Here is a 15,234-nt window from a genome sequence, read left to right as displayed (position 1 = left end):
CTAATTCCATGCTACTTTCTTTTTCTTTTTCTTTTTTTTGAGACGGAGTCTTGCTCTGTCGTCCAGGCTGGAGTGCAGTGGCGCGATCTCGGCTCACTGTAAGCTCCACCTCCCGGGTTCTTGCAATTCTCCTGCCTCAGGCTCCTGAGTAGCTGGGACTACAGGCGTCCACCACCACGCCCGGCTAATTTTTTGTATTTTTTTTTTTTAGTAGAGACGGGGTTTCACCGTGTTAGCCAGGATGGTCTCGATCTTCTGACCTCGTGATCCGCTCGCCTCGGCCTCCCAAAGTTCCATGCTACTTTCTAGACAGACTCCGTGGTACAGAACCACACTTACACCTGCTTCACGCTCAGGCGACTGTGGCTTCTGGGCGAGACCCCCCTCCCTTCCCATGAGCTCTGGGAAGGTCAGAACAGCCGTTTCCTCCCGAGGTCCAGTGGGAATCTTCCCCCCAGCTTGGGCTTTGCGCAGGCGCCACTGTGACTCCACAGCACCGAGACCCCACCTCCCCCAGGTCTCAATCCCAGCTCTCAGGCAGCCCGATTTACTGTTTCTCACACCTAGGTTTCTCTTCCTGCTTCGGGGGCGGCTGTGCATCTGAAGAGGCTCCCATCCTGTCTCACCAACGCGCTCTGGGAGCGTGTGGTGCCGGCCGTGCTGCCCGACCCAGTACCCCTCCTCATCTCGCTTCTCCTCCGGGAAACTGGGGTTCCCACCTCACTCACGACCTCTTTCTGTGTTTACGTTTATGCACTTGCGTGCGTGCCGTATGTATATATAAATATTCTGTGATCACACTAACGGGAAGCACCCCCCCTCCCCCGCCAAGACCTCGCCCGGGTGCTCAGGCCGGCCTCTCCCCCAGCTCACCTGCCCAGCAGTGCTCAGAGGTGCCTGAAACTCGGCCTCCCCACACCCGGGAATAGGCGCTCCTGCCCTCTCCCCAGTGGGGGCAATGCCAGGGCCTCTGCAGCCTTCCCCTCTCTCCTCCCCTCCGCCTGCTCTGTGTGTCTGTGCACCCAGGTCTCCCCGTCTGCCCGTCACACCGCCAGTTCAGTGCCACCCGGACGCTCCCAGGCCACCCATGTGTGCCCTGACCCCTCGATGCACCAGGACAGCTGCCTCCAAGGGCACCCTAGGCCTCAGTGAGGAGGAGGCCGACCCCTCCACCAGTTCCCACAGCCTCGGAATAACGAAGGGCTCATCCACTCGTCACGCCACTGACAGTGCCAGATCTCCACAAAGACACCATTCCCTTCTTCCTGTTCAGCAGCACAGTCCCACTGCTTAGCCTGGGATGACAACAAGCTGGGAGCTAAACCTCCATTGGCTGCAGCCTCTCTGGAGCTAGGACTGGCTGGGCCCTGAGCCAGGGAGCTAGGAGACTTTGTGCCTGTTTCCCGGACTGATGGGCCCTGGCTGGGGGTGGAGGAGCTACCTGGCTTTCCTGAGGTGAAAATCCAAGAACGAAGGGTGCGGCAGAACAAAAGGACAGAGCACCCGGGACAGGGCTCCGCAAGGCAGGCATGGAGCTCATGGCAGGCGTGGATCTCACTCCCCACCTCACTAGGCCTCACGGCCCTTGACCTCTCCCTCCCACCTCGAAGGCTGCCACAGCGCCAGCGCCCCCCTGGCTGGGGACGCTGTCACAGCACCTGCTACACAGGCTCTGCGACCACCAGCGAGTTTCTAAAACCAAATTCATTTACATGGCAAGGAGGCGACGCTCAAGAAACCCTCCAGGAGCAAGGAACAGCACGTGGGCTTGGGCATGTGCAGACGACGCCAGTCACGTCCCACCTGACGTCGCGGCAAACCTGGAATTCAAAAGGCAAGCATCTCCGTCTTGCCAGAACAGTCTGTCCACTTAGTTTCCATCTGAGAAACTCACAGCATTCCAGGCAAAACTGCTCCCTGCAATGAGGACCCCCGTTCCCCTTCTCTGCTGACACTGTGCTCCAAGAAGCCTGTGGGACCCACACAAGCAGCCCAGTCCCCACCCTAATGTTTGCTCACAATTAGTGGAAACAAAAAAACAGAAATCACACTTCACTGACGCTGCTGTTCTCTGTACATCAAGCACTTAAGGTTCTGGGTCAGGCACGGTGGCTCACACCTGGAATCCCAGCACTTTGGGAGGCCAAGGCGGGCGGATCACCAGGTCAGGAGTTCGTGACCAGCCTGGCAAACACAACAAAACTCCGTCTCTCTAAAAATACAAAAAAAAAATTAGCCGGGCATGGTGGCTGGCACCTGTAATCCCAGCTACTCGGGAGGCTGAGGCAGGAGAATTGCTTGAACCTGGGAGGCAGAGCTTGCAGTGAGCCGAGATCCCGCCATTGCACTCCAGCCTGGGCGACAGAGTGAGACTCTCGTCTCAAAAAAAAAAAAAAAAAAAAAAAAAAGCTGGGTGCCATGGCTCACATCTGCAATCCCAGCACTTTGGGAGGCCGAGGCAGGTGGATCACCAGGTCAGGAGTTCAAGACCAGCCTGACCAACATGGAGAAACCCCGTCTCTACTAAAAATACAAAATTAGCCGAGTGTGGTGGACGCCTGTAATCCCAGCTACTCGGGAGGCTGAGGCAGGAGAATCGCTTGAACCCAGGAGGCAGAGGTTGCGGTGAGCCGAGATCACACCGTTGTACTCCAGCCTGGGCAACAAGAGCGAAACTCCATCTCAAAAAAAAAAAAAGTTTAATGTAGCCGAGCATGGTGGTGCATGTCTGTAGTCCCAACTACTTAGGAGGCTGGGGTGGGAGGACTGGCTTGAACAAGAGAGGTCAAGGCTGCGGTGAGCTGTGATTGTGCCACTGAACTCCAGCCTGGGCAACAGAGCAAGACCCTGCCTCTAAAAATTAAAAAAAATTAAAAAAAAATTAAAAGAGCTTAAACAAGAAGCCGACTACAAAGGCCTCTCCGTGCAGCTGCGCTGGGACGCGGGTTCTCCGTCCGATCACTGCACAGCAGCCCCTGGACAAATGGACCCATTCTGGCAAGAAGCACTTGGGTCGGGCTACTAGGAGCATCCTCGTCTGTGTCTACGTGCAGGAGTGGAACTGCCCAGCCATGGGACACGCATGCTGAGCCCCAGCCAACGTCACACTGACCTGTGTTCCCACAGCCCTGCCCCGGCTCGGTCTGGGTGACTGTCCCGTCACTGCTGTTGAGCCCACGTGGTCCTGGGGCCTCCGTTCCCCTCCCACTCCCACAGGACTTTACTACCATGAACCATCCTCACCCACAGCGTCCCTGTCCCCACAGCTCCAAGGCCGCAGGAGGAGGCGATATCTAATCTTCCTCCCACATAAACACCTGTCCCTGCGTAAATGGCTGAGGCTGGCTGCTTACTCTTTTTTTTTTTTTTTTTTTTAAGACGGAATCTCAATCTGTTGCCCAGGCTGGAGTTTAGTGGCACAATCTCGGCTCACTGCAACCTCCACCTCCCAGGTTCAAGTAGATTCTCTTGCCTCAGCCTCCCGAGTAACTGGGATTACAGGCGCCGGCCACCACGCCCGGCTAATTTTTGTACTTTTAGTAGAGCCATCACGCCCAGCCGCTTCTTATTCAAACGCGGGGAGCTCCACGTCAGACAAGTGAAGTCAGAGAATCCTGAAGTCCAAGTTCTCAGCTCCTCAGCCAACTCAAGGGCAGCCAGTTGGGAGCCACCCCTGGCAGAGGCACCCATGGCTCATTCCTGTCACTGACTGTTCCCAGGCTGGAAATTCCTGACGGTACAAATTCAAACAGATTCCAGCCTGAAACTGTCTAGTGAGACCTTTCTTTTCTTTTCTTTTCTTTTTTTCGAGATACAGTCTCGCTCTGTCGCCCAGGCTGGAGTGCAATGGCGCGATCTCGGCTCACTGCAAGCTCCGCCTCCTGGGTTCACACCATTCTCCTGCCTCAGCCTCTGAAGTAGCTGGGACTACAGGTGCCCGCCATCACGCCCGGCTAATTTTGCTTTTTTGAATTTTTTTAGTAGAGATAGGGTTTCACCATGTTAGCCAGGATGGTCTCGACCTCCTGACCTCGTGATCCGCCCACCTCAGCCTCCCAAAGTGCTGGGACTACAGGCGTGAGCCACCACGCCCGGCCTCTTTTCTTTTCTTTTCTTTTTTTTTTTTTTGAGAGGAAGTCTTACTCTGTCGCCCAGGCTAGAGTGCAGTGCAGTGGCACAATCTCAGCTCACCGTAGCCCACACCTCTTGGATTCAAGGGATTCTCATGCCTCAGCCTCTCAGACAGCTGGAATTACAGGCACACGCCACCAAGCCTGGCTAATTTTTGTACTTTTAGAAGAGACAGGATTTCGGCTGGGCGTGGTGGCTCACACCTGTAATCCCAGCACTTTGGGAGGCCAAGGCAGGCGGATCCCGAGGTCAGGAGATGGAGACCATCCTGGCTAACACTGTGAAATTGTCTCTACTAAAAGTACAAAAAATTAGCCGGGCGTGGTGGCGGGCGCCTGTAGTCCCAGCTACTCGGGAGGCTGAGGCAGGAGAATGGCGTGAACCCGGGAGGCGGAGCTTGCAGTGAGCCGAGATAGCACCACTGCACTCCAGCCTGGGCGACAGAGCAACACTCCGTCTCAAAAAAAAAAAAAAAAAAGAAGAGACAAGGTTTCACCATGTTGCCCAGGTTGGTCTCAAACTCCTGACCTCATGTGATTCGCCCGCCTCAGCCTCCCATAGAACTGGGATTACAGGCATGAGCCACTGTGCCCGTAAGGGTGCAACCTTTCAGAGGTCATGCAGGTGACAGGGAGCGACGAAAAACAAGAAAATAAAGCACTTCGCCGAGGCTGACTTGGATCACAGAGGGCCAAGCAGTCCCAGGAAAATGGGTGGGCTCTTCACACCTTCTCATAGAAGTCTTGGAGGTGGGTGTTTAACGCATTTCTTAGTAGCAAAACAAGACAAACACCAAAAGAATTCCAACCTACATGTCTGTCAACAGTAGAAACAAACACCATATTGACGGAGCTGAAGCTATGATGGAAATGAGGGGCTCAGTCCCAGCGTCAAATGGGCGGACCCCAAACCCACCGGAGCGGGGGAAGACTGAGGGACGAATCACAGACAGAAATGCACGACTCAGCTCCACCACACGCTGCCAGCTGTGCGGGAAGCACCACGTGTAGAAATAAAAGCATGAAAGTGCCTGAGAGTGAAAGACAGGGAATTCCAGCACATGCTTCTCTCATCTCGGGGACGGGCCCCAGGGGAAAGCAACAGCACCTTCAGGTGCTGGAACCCAGCTGAGCAGCCAGGGGGGTCCGGGGTCCTCCCTAAGTAGTTGTGAGAGATCACAGCCCAGGGTTCTTCCTAAGTAGTTCGGAGAGTTCAAGGTTTACACGGGGGAGGCCGGGCGTGGTGGCTCACGCCTGTAATCCCAGCACTTTGGAGGCAGGTGGATCATTTGAGGTCAGGAGTTCGAGACCAACCTGGCCAACAAGGTGAAACCCCGTCTCTACTAAAAATATAAAAATTAGCCAGGTGTGGTTGTGGGCACCTGTAATCCCACCTACTCAAGAGGTTAAGGCAGGAGAATTGCTTGAACCCTGGAGGTGGAAATCACAGTGAGCCGACATCGAGACATTGCACTCCAGCCTGGGGGACACAGCGAGACTCTGTCTCCAAAAACAAACAAATAAATAAACAAGCACATAAATAAAGTCCCGTGAGGAACGCAGTTTCTCTGAACTCCCACACAACACTTCCCACAGGAGATGTCGGTTATTTCCACATTGAGCAATTCTCCACAGACACTAGCCGTGTGTCCTCTGGTTCAATTCTCTCCCGAAGCCGTCCCCCTGGGGTGAGTGCCAGGTCCCCCGCGGTGAGGGCTGGATCCCACAAGACTGCCCCCTCCTCAGATGCCGGTCAGGCTGTGGGCTGTGCTTCTGACCGGCGGCTATAAATCGGGGTTCCCACGACGCCCTCCTGAGGATCAATGAGTTTGACAGGACTGCCCTACAGAACTGCAGAAAGCACTTACGTTAAAAGAAAACAGAGGAGCAGCGGGACGTAGAGACGCGCAGGCAAGGCCTGGGCAGGCCCTGGGTTTCAGGCCCTCTCTGGGCGCCATCCCCTGCCCCCAGCACCGCAATCCGAAGTCCATCCCACTCTTTCATCTCTCATTCACGGGTTTTTACAGCGTTTAATCTCCACCTTCGCTCGCTGCATCCCTGAGGTTGGCAGGTGGGGCTGAAAGCTCCCAGCCTCCAAACCTGGGGTCACCTGGTCTTCTGGCGACCAGTCCCCCTACCCCTGCTCTCCAGGGGCCCACCCCCTGCCTCATCAGCATAAGCTCAAGTGTGATCAGCATAAGCTCTGGGGTGATCTGAACCACTCCTGTCACTCAGGAAATTCCAAGGCTTCGAGGAGCTTCTGTGCCAGGAACCAGGAACAAAGACCAAACACATTTCATATCAGAGCACAAGTGCAAAACATCGTGGTCGGAAACCGGGTCTCAGAGTCCTCCAGGTGCAGGTGCCTGTTCAGACCAGAGACCACACATGGTCGGAGGCCAGGTCTCAAGAGTCCTGTTGGCTGGGCGCGGTGGCTCACGCCTGTAATCCCAGCACTTTGGGAGGCCGAGGCGGGTGGATCATGAGGTCAGGAGATCGAGACTATCCTGGCCAACATGGTGAAACCCCATCTCCACTAAAAATACAAAAATTAGCTGGGCGTGGTGGTGGGCGCCTGTAGTCCCAGCTACTTGGCAGGCTGAGGCAGAATGGCGTGAACCCGGGAGGCAGAGCTTACAGTGAGCTGAGATCGCGCCATTGCAATCCAGCCTGGGCAACAGAGACTCCATCTCAAAAAAAAAAACAAAAAAACAGGACAGCCAGCAGGTGCGGTGGTTCCCGCTTGTAATCCCAGCACTTTGGGAGCCCAAGGCGGGCAGATCACCTGAGATTGGGAGTTCGAGACCAGCCTGACCAACGTGAAGAAACCCCGTCTCTACTAAAAAAAATACAAAATTAGCCGGGCGTGGTGGCGCATGCCTATAATCCCAGCTACTCAGGAGGCTGAGGCAGGAGAATTGCTTAAACCCGGGAGGCGGAGGTTGCAGTGACCAGAGATCGCACCATTGCACTCCAGCCTGGGTAACAAGAGCCAAACTCCATCTCAAAAAAAAAAAAAAAAAAAAGTATAGTGGAAGCGAAACCTCACCAGGACCTCCTGCCTCATGGCGGGCAGGTGAGCGGCTCCACAGAAGCTCCAACTCAACAAGTGCACCCTGGACAGCAGCGGCTGCAAGGGGTCTCGGCACTCTTGAGACGGAGGGGGGCTCCCAGGACCACCCTTCCAACAAGAAGAGAGGGGAGCCGGAGGTGGGGCTGGGCCAGCGAGCCTGGGGTGGCCAGGCTGATCTGGGGACCTGCAGGGGACCCCGCTGTGGGCAGAGAAACAAGTCCTCTCTGGACAGAAACTTCTACAAGTCCGGCCTGAGGATGTTTACACACGAAGATCAATGAAGAAGATCGAAGATCAAAGGTCGACAGGCTCAGTGGTGGCAGCAGGGGAGGAGCAGTGGCCTGGAAGCTCCCAGGAGGCTGCCAGCCCCAGGCCAGAGGCTCTCAGACAGAAGGAACACATCACGTAGACACGTCCCAAAACCGGCAGGAAGGGCCCCTGCAGGCATGGACAAAACAAAACAGCATCAGTCCCTGGGGTATGAATGGAACCAAACGGATGTCTGAAGAGGAAACAGGACCTGCCATAAAACTCAGAGGAAACAGGACCTGCCATAAAACTCAGGGATGGACGCGTGTCCTCTCCAGCAACTTCCCCACAAGAGGGGAAGGCATAACTTCACTCGGGAGAAACTGGCAGACGCTGCCTTCACCAAGGGGTCAAAGTCACCAAGTCACCAGACAGGAGACACAGCAACTTCCTGTTCTCCCTGACCTGACGCCGGGAGAAGGCTCCGTCACCACAAAGATTTTCTTGCCCCAAATACGTAACTGCGCATCTAACCATGAGGAGACGTCAGGCAAATCCAAAAATCTGCAGGCCACGAAAAACAAGGACTTGTGGAGCCCAAGGCCCAGGAAAGCCAGATGCCACGTGGGATCCCGAGCGACTCACGCCACAGAGAGGCGACGGGTGCAGGAGATCGGCCCAAGCTGAACACACAGCCCGTGGATGAGTCTCCAGGGCCACGTGACGCCAGCTGGCCAGTGAGTGGCACTGAGGTTCCCTAGGGTCTTAGCGTCAGGGCAAATGGAGAGAAAGGCATATGGGTAACTTCTGCAGCTCTTCCGTGTCTAAAAAGTTTCTCAAAATAAAAAGTTGGAAAATTTTGGCCGGGCACGGTGGCTCATGCCTGTAATCCCAGCACTTTAGGAGGCTGAGGCAGGTGGATCACCTGAGGTCGGGAGTTCCAGACCAGCCTGACCAACATGGTGAAACCCCGTCTCTACTAAAAATACAAAATTAGCCGGGCGTGGAGGCGCATGCCTGTAGTCCCAGCTACTTGGGAGGCTGAGGCAGGAGAATCACTTGAACCTGGGAGGTAGAGGTTGCAGTGAGCCGAGATCGCGCCATTGCACTCCAGCCTGGGCAACAAGAGCAAAAACTCCGTCTCAAAAAAAAAAAAAAAAAAGTTGGAGCATTTTTTGCCCAGGTGTGTTGGTTCATGCTTATAATCCTAGCACTTTGGGAGACCGAGGCAGGAGGATCGCTTGAGCCCAGGAGTTCAATACCAGCCTGGGTAATATGACGAAACCTCATCTCTACCAAAAAAAGTACAAAAATTAGGCCTGGGTACGGTGGTGTGCGCCTATATGCCCAGCTGAGGTGGGGGGACTGCTTGAGTCTGGGAGGATGAGCCTGCAGTGACCGTGATCTCACCACGGCACTCCAGCCTGGGCGACACAGTGAGACCTTGTCTTAGGAAAAAAAAAAAAAGAAAAGAAAAAAGAAATACAGGAAGGATATACCCAAGAATAAGGAGACTCTTCAGTGACGGGGCAGGCAGGAGTGCAGTGCAGTGAGGTGGGGGCGGCTCCAGGTCTGACTTCTGGAAACATGAAAATATGCCGCTTGCTTAAAAAGCAAAAATAATTAAATCAACAAGGGTAGGGGAAAAGGGTCTCTGAAATGGAACACGAACACAAATGCATGACCCACACCACAGATCAAATGAACGACACAATCACCCTGAAGGGAGAAGCAGAACAAGCCCCGGGAACTCGGGTGCACGGACGCTGGATGTGGGTACGCAGGTGATGGACACAAGGGCTCCAGACACACAAGGAGCTCCAGACACAGGAGCTCCAAACAAATATCGAGCTCTAAACACACTTTTTTCCCTTTTCTTTTTTTGAGACGGAGTCTCGCTCTGTCGCCCAGGCTGGAGTGCAATGGCGCAATCTCAGTTCACTGCAACCTCTACCTCCCGACCTCCCGGGTTCAAGTGATTCTCCTGCCTCAGCCTCCTGAGTAGCTGGGATTACAGGCACCCGCCACCACGCCCAGCGAATTTTTGTATTTTTATTTTATTTTATTTTTTAAATGGAGTTTCACTCTTGTTGCCCAGGCTGGAGTGCAATGGCACAATCTTGGCTCACCACAACCTCTGCCTCCCAGGTTCAAGTGATTCTCCTGCCTCAGCCTCCCGGGTAGGAGGAATTACAGGCATGTGCCACCACACCCCACTGATTTTGTATTTTTAGTAGAGACGGATTTTCGCCATGTTGGCCAGGCTGGTCTCGAACTCCTGACCTCGTGATCTGCCTGCCTCAGCCTCCCAAAGTGCTGGGATTTACAGGCATCAGCCACTGCGCCCAGCCTCCCTTCTCTTTTCTTTTTTCTTTTTTTTTGGCTGACTCATGGGTTAGAATTCTGGATTGGGCAAATACATAAATATTTTGTACATGACGGGAGCCAGATTTCATAATGTAAGTGAAGCAAGATGCAAATAGGAAAGGAAGTCCTTCAAGGCAGTCTTGTAGTGAAAAAATAAAAATGAAAAAAAAGAGGCTGGGCACGGTGACTTATGCCTGTAATCTCAGCACTTTGGGAGGCCGAGGCAGGTGGATCACCTGAGGTCAGGAGTTCATGGTGAAACCCCATCCCTAGTAAAAATACAAAAATTGCCCGCTCCCGCGCCGCCACCCTCTACCCACCCGCCGCACGTACTAAGGAAGGTGCACAGCCCGCCGCGCTCGCCTCTCTGCCCAGCGTCCAGCTCGCCCAGCTCTCCCAGCGTCCGCCACGCCTCAGCCAAGGCTTCAACAGACCACACCAAAATGCCATCTCAAATGGAACACGCCATGGAAACCATGATGTTTACATTTCACAAATTCGCTGGGGATAAAGGCTACTTAACAAAGGAGGACCTGAGAGTACTCATGGAAAAGGAGTTCCCTGGATTTTTGGAAAATCAAAAAGACCCTCTGGCTGTGGACAAAATAATGAGGGACCTGGACCAGTGCAGAGATGGCAAAGTGGGCTTCCAGAGCTTCTTTTTCCTAAGTGCGGGCCTCAGCATTGCATGCCATGACTATTTTGTAGTACACATGAAGCAGAAGGGAAAGAAGTAGGCAGAAATGAGCAATTCCCTCCTTCCTGATAAGAGTTGTCCCAAAGGGTCGCTTAAGGAATCTGCCCCACAGCTTCCCCCACAGAAGGATTCCATGAGCAGATCAGGAACCTTAGCAAATGCAAGAATAAAGTCTAACTCTCATTTGACAAGCAGAGAAAGAAAAGTTAAATACCAGATAAGCTTTTGATTTTTTGTATTGTTTGCATCCCCTTGCCCTCAATAAATAAAGTCCTTTTTTAGTTCAAAAAAAAAAAAAAAAAAAAATTAGCTAGGTGCAGTGGTGTGTGCCTGTAATCTCAGCTACTCGGGAGGCTGAGGCAAAAGAATCACTTGAACCCAGAAGACGGAGGTCGCAGTGAGCTGAGATCATGCCACCACACTCCAGCCTGGGTGACAGAGACTCTGTCTCAAAAAAATAAAAAGGCCAGGAGCAGAGGCTCACGCCTGTAATCCCAGCACTTTGGGAGTCTGAGGAGGTCGGATCATGAGGTCAGGAAATCGAGACCATCCTGGCTAACACAGTGAAACCCCGTCTCTACTAAAAATACAAAAAAATTAGCCGGGCGTGGTGATGGGCACCTGTAGTCCCAGCTACTCGGGAGGCTGAGGCAGGAGAATGGTGTGAACCTGGGAGGCAGAGCTTGCAGTGAGCCGAAATAGTGCCACTGCACTCCAGCCTGGGCGACAGAGCGAGACTCCGTCTCAAAAATAAACAAATAAATAAATAAGAAGAAAGGAAGATGGATGGAATGACCCCCGTGGTGTTGGCCTGTGATGGTGCTATTGGGCCAGAGCCCACGGGCTTTAACAGATGGGTGGACAGGCGACACACACGCACACACACACCCCAACACAGTACATCTGCCTAGAGACAGCGACACCTGGACAGCGTGCTCCCAGCGTCCCAACCTTGGTTTCTAAATATCATTCTCTACTAAAGGGGCTGGACGCAGTGGCTCATGCCTGTAATCCTAGCACTTTGGGAGGCTGAGGCAGGAGGATTACCTGAGCTCTGGAGTTCTAGACTAGCCTGGGAAACATGGTGAAACCTTGTCTCTACTAAAAATATAAAAAATTAGTCTCTACTAAAATACAAAAAATTAGCCTCTACTAAAAAAAAACAAAAAATTAGGCCGGGCATGGTGGCTCACACCTGTAATCCCAGCACTTTGGGAGGCCGAGACAGGCGGATCACGAGGTCAGGAGACCAGCCTGGCCAACATAGTGAAACCCCATCTCTACTAAAAATACAAAAAAATTAGCCAGGCGTGGTGGCGGGCGCCTGTAGTCCCAGCTACTTGGCAGGCTGAGGCAGGAGAATCTCTTGAACCCGGGAGGCGGGGTTTGCAGTAAGCCTAGATCGGGCCACTGCCCTCTAGCCTGGGTGATGGACGGAGACTCCATCTCAATAAAAAAAAAAAAATTAGTCCTGGCGGGTGCCTGTGATCCCAGCCACTTAGGAGGCTGAGGCATGAGAATCGCTGAACCCGGAGGCGGAGGTTGCAGGGAACCAAGACTGCACCACTGTACTCCAGGCTGGGCAAAGAGCAAGACTGTCTAAAAAGCACAACAAAACAAAACAAAACAAAATAATAATATATATCATTCTCCACTAAAGCCAACCAGGCTTCTTTGAAAAATGACTGACTCTCGGGCTGTGGTGGGAAAGACACCAGAGGAGCTGTCATGTTAGCTGCGCCGGAAGTTTGTGCTCCAGGAATGAACTCAGGGTTGGCTGAGGGAGGGCTCAGGGGGCTTGAAATGCAGAGTAAATAACACAGTAAAGGATCAGAACCCCCAGTAAAACAACAGCCCACAAGGCCATGCTGATGAACGAATGGCAAAGGAGGGGAAGTCTTTCTTCCCAGCACAAAGTCGATCCATGATCATCAGAGTGATGGAATGAGAAGCCACCATCTGGCAACCACCACAATCATCATCACAATCACGACGAGTCACCAAGAGACACTGGAACTACTGAGTAAAAGCTTAGAAACGGCCAGGTGCGCTGGCTCACACCTGCCATCCCAGCACTTTGGGAGGCTGAGGTGGGCGGATCACAAGGTCAGGACATCGAGATCGTCCTGGCCAACATGGTCAAACCCCGTTTCTACTACAAAAAATTAGCCGGGCATGATGGCGCGCGCCTGTAATCCCAGCTACTCAGGAGGCTGAGCCAGGAGAATCGCTTGAACCCAGGAGGCGGAGGCTGCAGTGAGCCGAGATCACGCCATTGCACTCCAGCCTGGGCGACACAGCGAGACTCTGTCCCAGAAAAAAAGAGCTTAGAAACAAGAGGCTATGTAGTCTCCAGATAGATCCAACCCTATAAGGCACATGTCAATCACAGAAGGAAAGCTATGCACGCACGAAGCCTGTGTGAACCACAGAGGGAAAGCTATGCACGCACGAAGCCTGTGTGAACCACAGAGGGAAAGCTATGCACGCACGAAGCCTGTGTGAACCACAGAGGGAAAGCTATGCACGCACGAAGCCTGTGTGAACCACAGAGGGAAAGCTATGCACGCACGAAGCGTGTGTGAACCACAGAGGGAAAGCTATGCACGCACGAAGCGTGTGTGAACCACAGAGGGAAAGCTATGCACGCACGAAGCCTGTGTGAACCACAGAGGGAAAGCTATGCACGCACGAAGCGTGTGTGAACCACAGAGGGAAAGCTATGCACGCACGAAGCCTGTGTGAACCACAGAGGGAAAGCTATGCACGCACGAAGCGTGTGGGAACCACAGAGGGAAAGCTATGCACGCACGAAGCGTGTGTGAACCACAGAGGGAAAGCTATGCACGCACGAAGCCTGTGTGAACCACAGAGGGAAAGCTATGCACGCACGAAGCGTGTGTGAACCACAGAGGGAAAGCTATGCACGCACGAAGCCTGTGTGAACCACAGAGGGAAAGCTATGCACGCACGAAGCCTGTGTGAACCACAGAGGGAAAGCTATGCACGCACGAAGCGTGTGTGAACCACAGAGGGAAAGCTATGCACGCACGAAGCGTGTGTGAACCACAGAGGGAAAGCTATGCACGCACGAAGCCTGTGTGAACCACAGAGGGAAAGCTATGCACGCACGAAGCCTGTGTGAACCACAGAGGGAAAGCTATGCACGCACGAAGCGTGTGTGAACCACAGAGGGAAAGCTATGCACGCACGAAGCCTGTGTGAACCACAGAGGGAAAGCTATGCACGCACGAAGCGTGTGTGAACCACAGAGGGAAAGCTATGCACGCACGAAGCCTGTGTGAACCACAGAGGGAAAGCTATGCACGCACGAAGCCTGTGTGAACCACAGAGGGAAAGCTATGCACGCACGAAGCCTGTGTGAACCACAGAGGGAAAGCTATGCACGCACGAAGCCTGTGTGAACCACAGAGGGAAAGCTATGCACGCACGAAGCCTGTGTGAACCACAGAGGGAAAGCTATGCACGCACGAAGCCTGTGTGAACCACAGAGGGAAAGCTATGCACGCACGAAGCCTGTGTGAACCACAGAGGGAAAGCTATGCACGCACGAAGCCTGTGTGAACCACAGAGGGAAAGCTATGCACGCACGAAGCGTGTGTGAACCACAGAGGGAAAGCTATGCACGCACGAAGCCTGTGTGAACCACAGAGGGAAAGCTATGCACGCACGAAGCGTGTGTGAACCACAGAGGGAAAGCTATGCACGCACGAAGCGTGTGTGAACCACAGAGGGAAAGCTATGCACGCACGAAGCGTGTGTGAATCACAGAGGGAAAGCTATGCACGCACGAAGCCTGTGTGAATCACAGAGGGAAAGCTATGCACGCACGAACCGTGTGTGAATCACAGAGGGAAAGCTATGCACGCACGAAGCGTGTGTGAACCACAGAGGGAAAGCTATGCACGCACGAAGCCTGTGTGAACCACAGAGGGAAAGCTATGCACGCACGAAGCCTGTGTGAACCACAGAGGGAAAGCTATGCACGCACGAAGCGTGTGTGAACCACAGAGGGAAAGCTATGCACGCACGAAGCCTGTGTGAATCACAGAGGGAAAGCTATGCACGCACGAAGCGTGTGTGAATCACAGAGGGAAAGCTATGCACGCACGAAGCGTGTGTGAACCACAGAGGGAAAGCTATGCACGCACGAAGCCTGTGTGAATCACAGAGGGAAAGCTATGCACGCACGAACCGTGTGTGAATCACAGAGGGAAAGCTATGCACGCACGAAGTGTGTGTGAACCACAGAGGGAAAGCTATGCACGCACGAAGCCTGTGTGAACCACAGAGGGAAAGCTATGCACGCACGAAGCCTGTGTGAACCAGAGGGAAAGCTATGCACGCACGAAGCCTGTGTGAATCACAGAGTTTAAAGCTATGCACGCACGAAGCCTGTGTGAACCAGAGGGAAAGCTATGCACGCACGAACCGTATGTGAATCACAGAGGGAAAGCTATGCACGCACGAAGCGTGTGTGAACCACAGAGTTTAAAGCTATGCACGCACGAAGCGTGTGTGAACCACAGAGGGAAAGCTATGCACGCACGAAGCCTGTGTGAACCACAGAGGGAAAGCTATGCACGCACGAAGCGTGTGTGAACCACAGAGGGAAAGCTATGCACGCACGAAGCGTGTGTGAACCACAGAGGGAAAGCTATGCACGCACGATGGGTAGAAGACAAACACGTCCTGCA

General features: G+C 53.5%; 2 protein-coding genes across 12 annotated transcripts in view; one reads left to right on the top strand and one right to left on the bottom strand.

Annotated features, from left to right (window-relative positions):
• The window catches only part of SLC35E2B (solute carrier family 35 member E2B), a 38,997-nt gene that overhangs the window by 17,938 nt on the left and 5,825 nt on the right, over positions 1 to 15,234 (bottom strand). For 2 of the 11 annotated variants that reach the window (XM_054444718.2, XM_054444733.2), the window contains exon 1: positions 564 to 2,377. The exons of the other annotated variants lie outside the window; for them this stretch is intronic. The gene's annotated coding sequence lies outside the window, so the exon portion shown is untranslated. Of the gene's footprint in view, positions 1 to 563; positions 2,378 to 15,234 lie in introns of those variants that run through there. 11 annotated transcript variants of the gene reach the window in all.
• On the top strand, positions 10,177 to 10,682 carry LOC129010498 (protein S100-A10-like). Its single transcript, XM_054444774.2, has one exon. The coding sequence runs from the start codon at positions 10,263 to 10,265 to the stop codon at positions 10,554 to 10,556; it is 294 nt and encodes a 97-aa protein (XP_054300749.1). The 5' UTR covers positions 10,177 to 10,262; the 3' UTR covers positions 10,557 to 10,682.

The sequence above is a fragment of the Pongo pygmaeus genome, chromosome 1 (genome assembly GCF_028885625.2).
Source record: "Pongo pygmaeus isolate AG05252 chromosome 1, NHGRI_mPonPyg2-v2.0_pri, whole genome shotgun sequence".
In the NCBI taxonomy this organism is placed as follows: domain Eukaryota; kingdom Metazoa; phylum Chordata; class Mammalia; order Primates; family Hominidae; genus Pongo; species Pongo pygmaeus.
Note: the sequence above shows the minus strand (reverse complement) of the source record. Positions and strands in the feature narration are given on the sequence as shown.

What these genes read in the sequence shown, in the direction of transcription:
- LOC129010498 (XM_054444774.2), top strand. Translation starts at nt 10,263, where the DNA reads ATGCCATCTCAAATGGAACACGCCATGGAAACCATGATGTTTACATTT.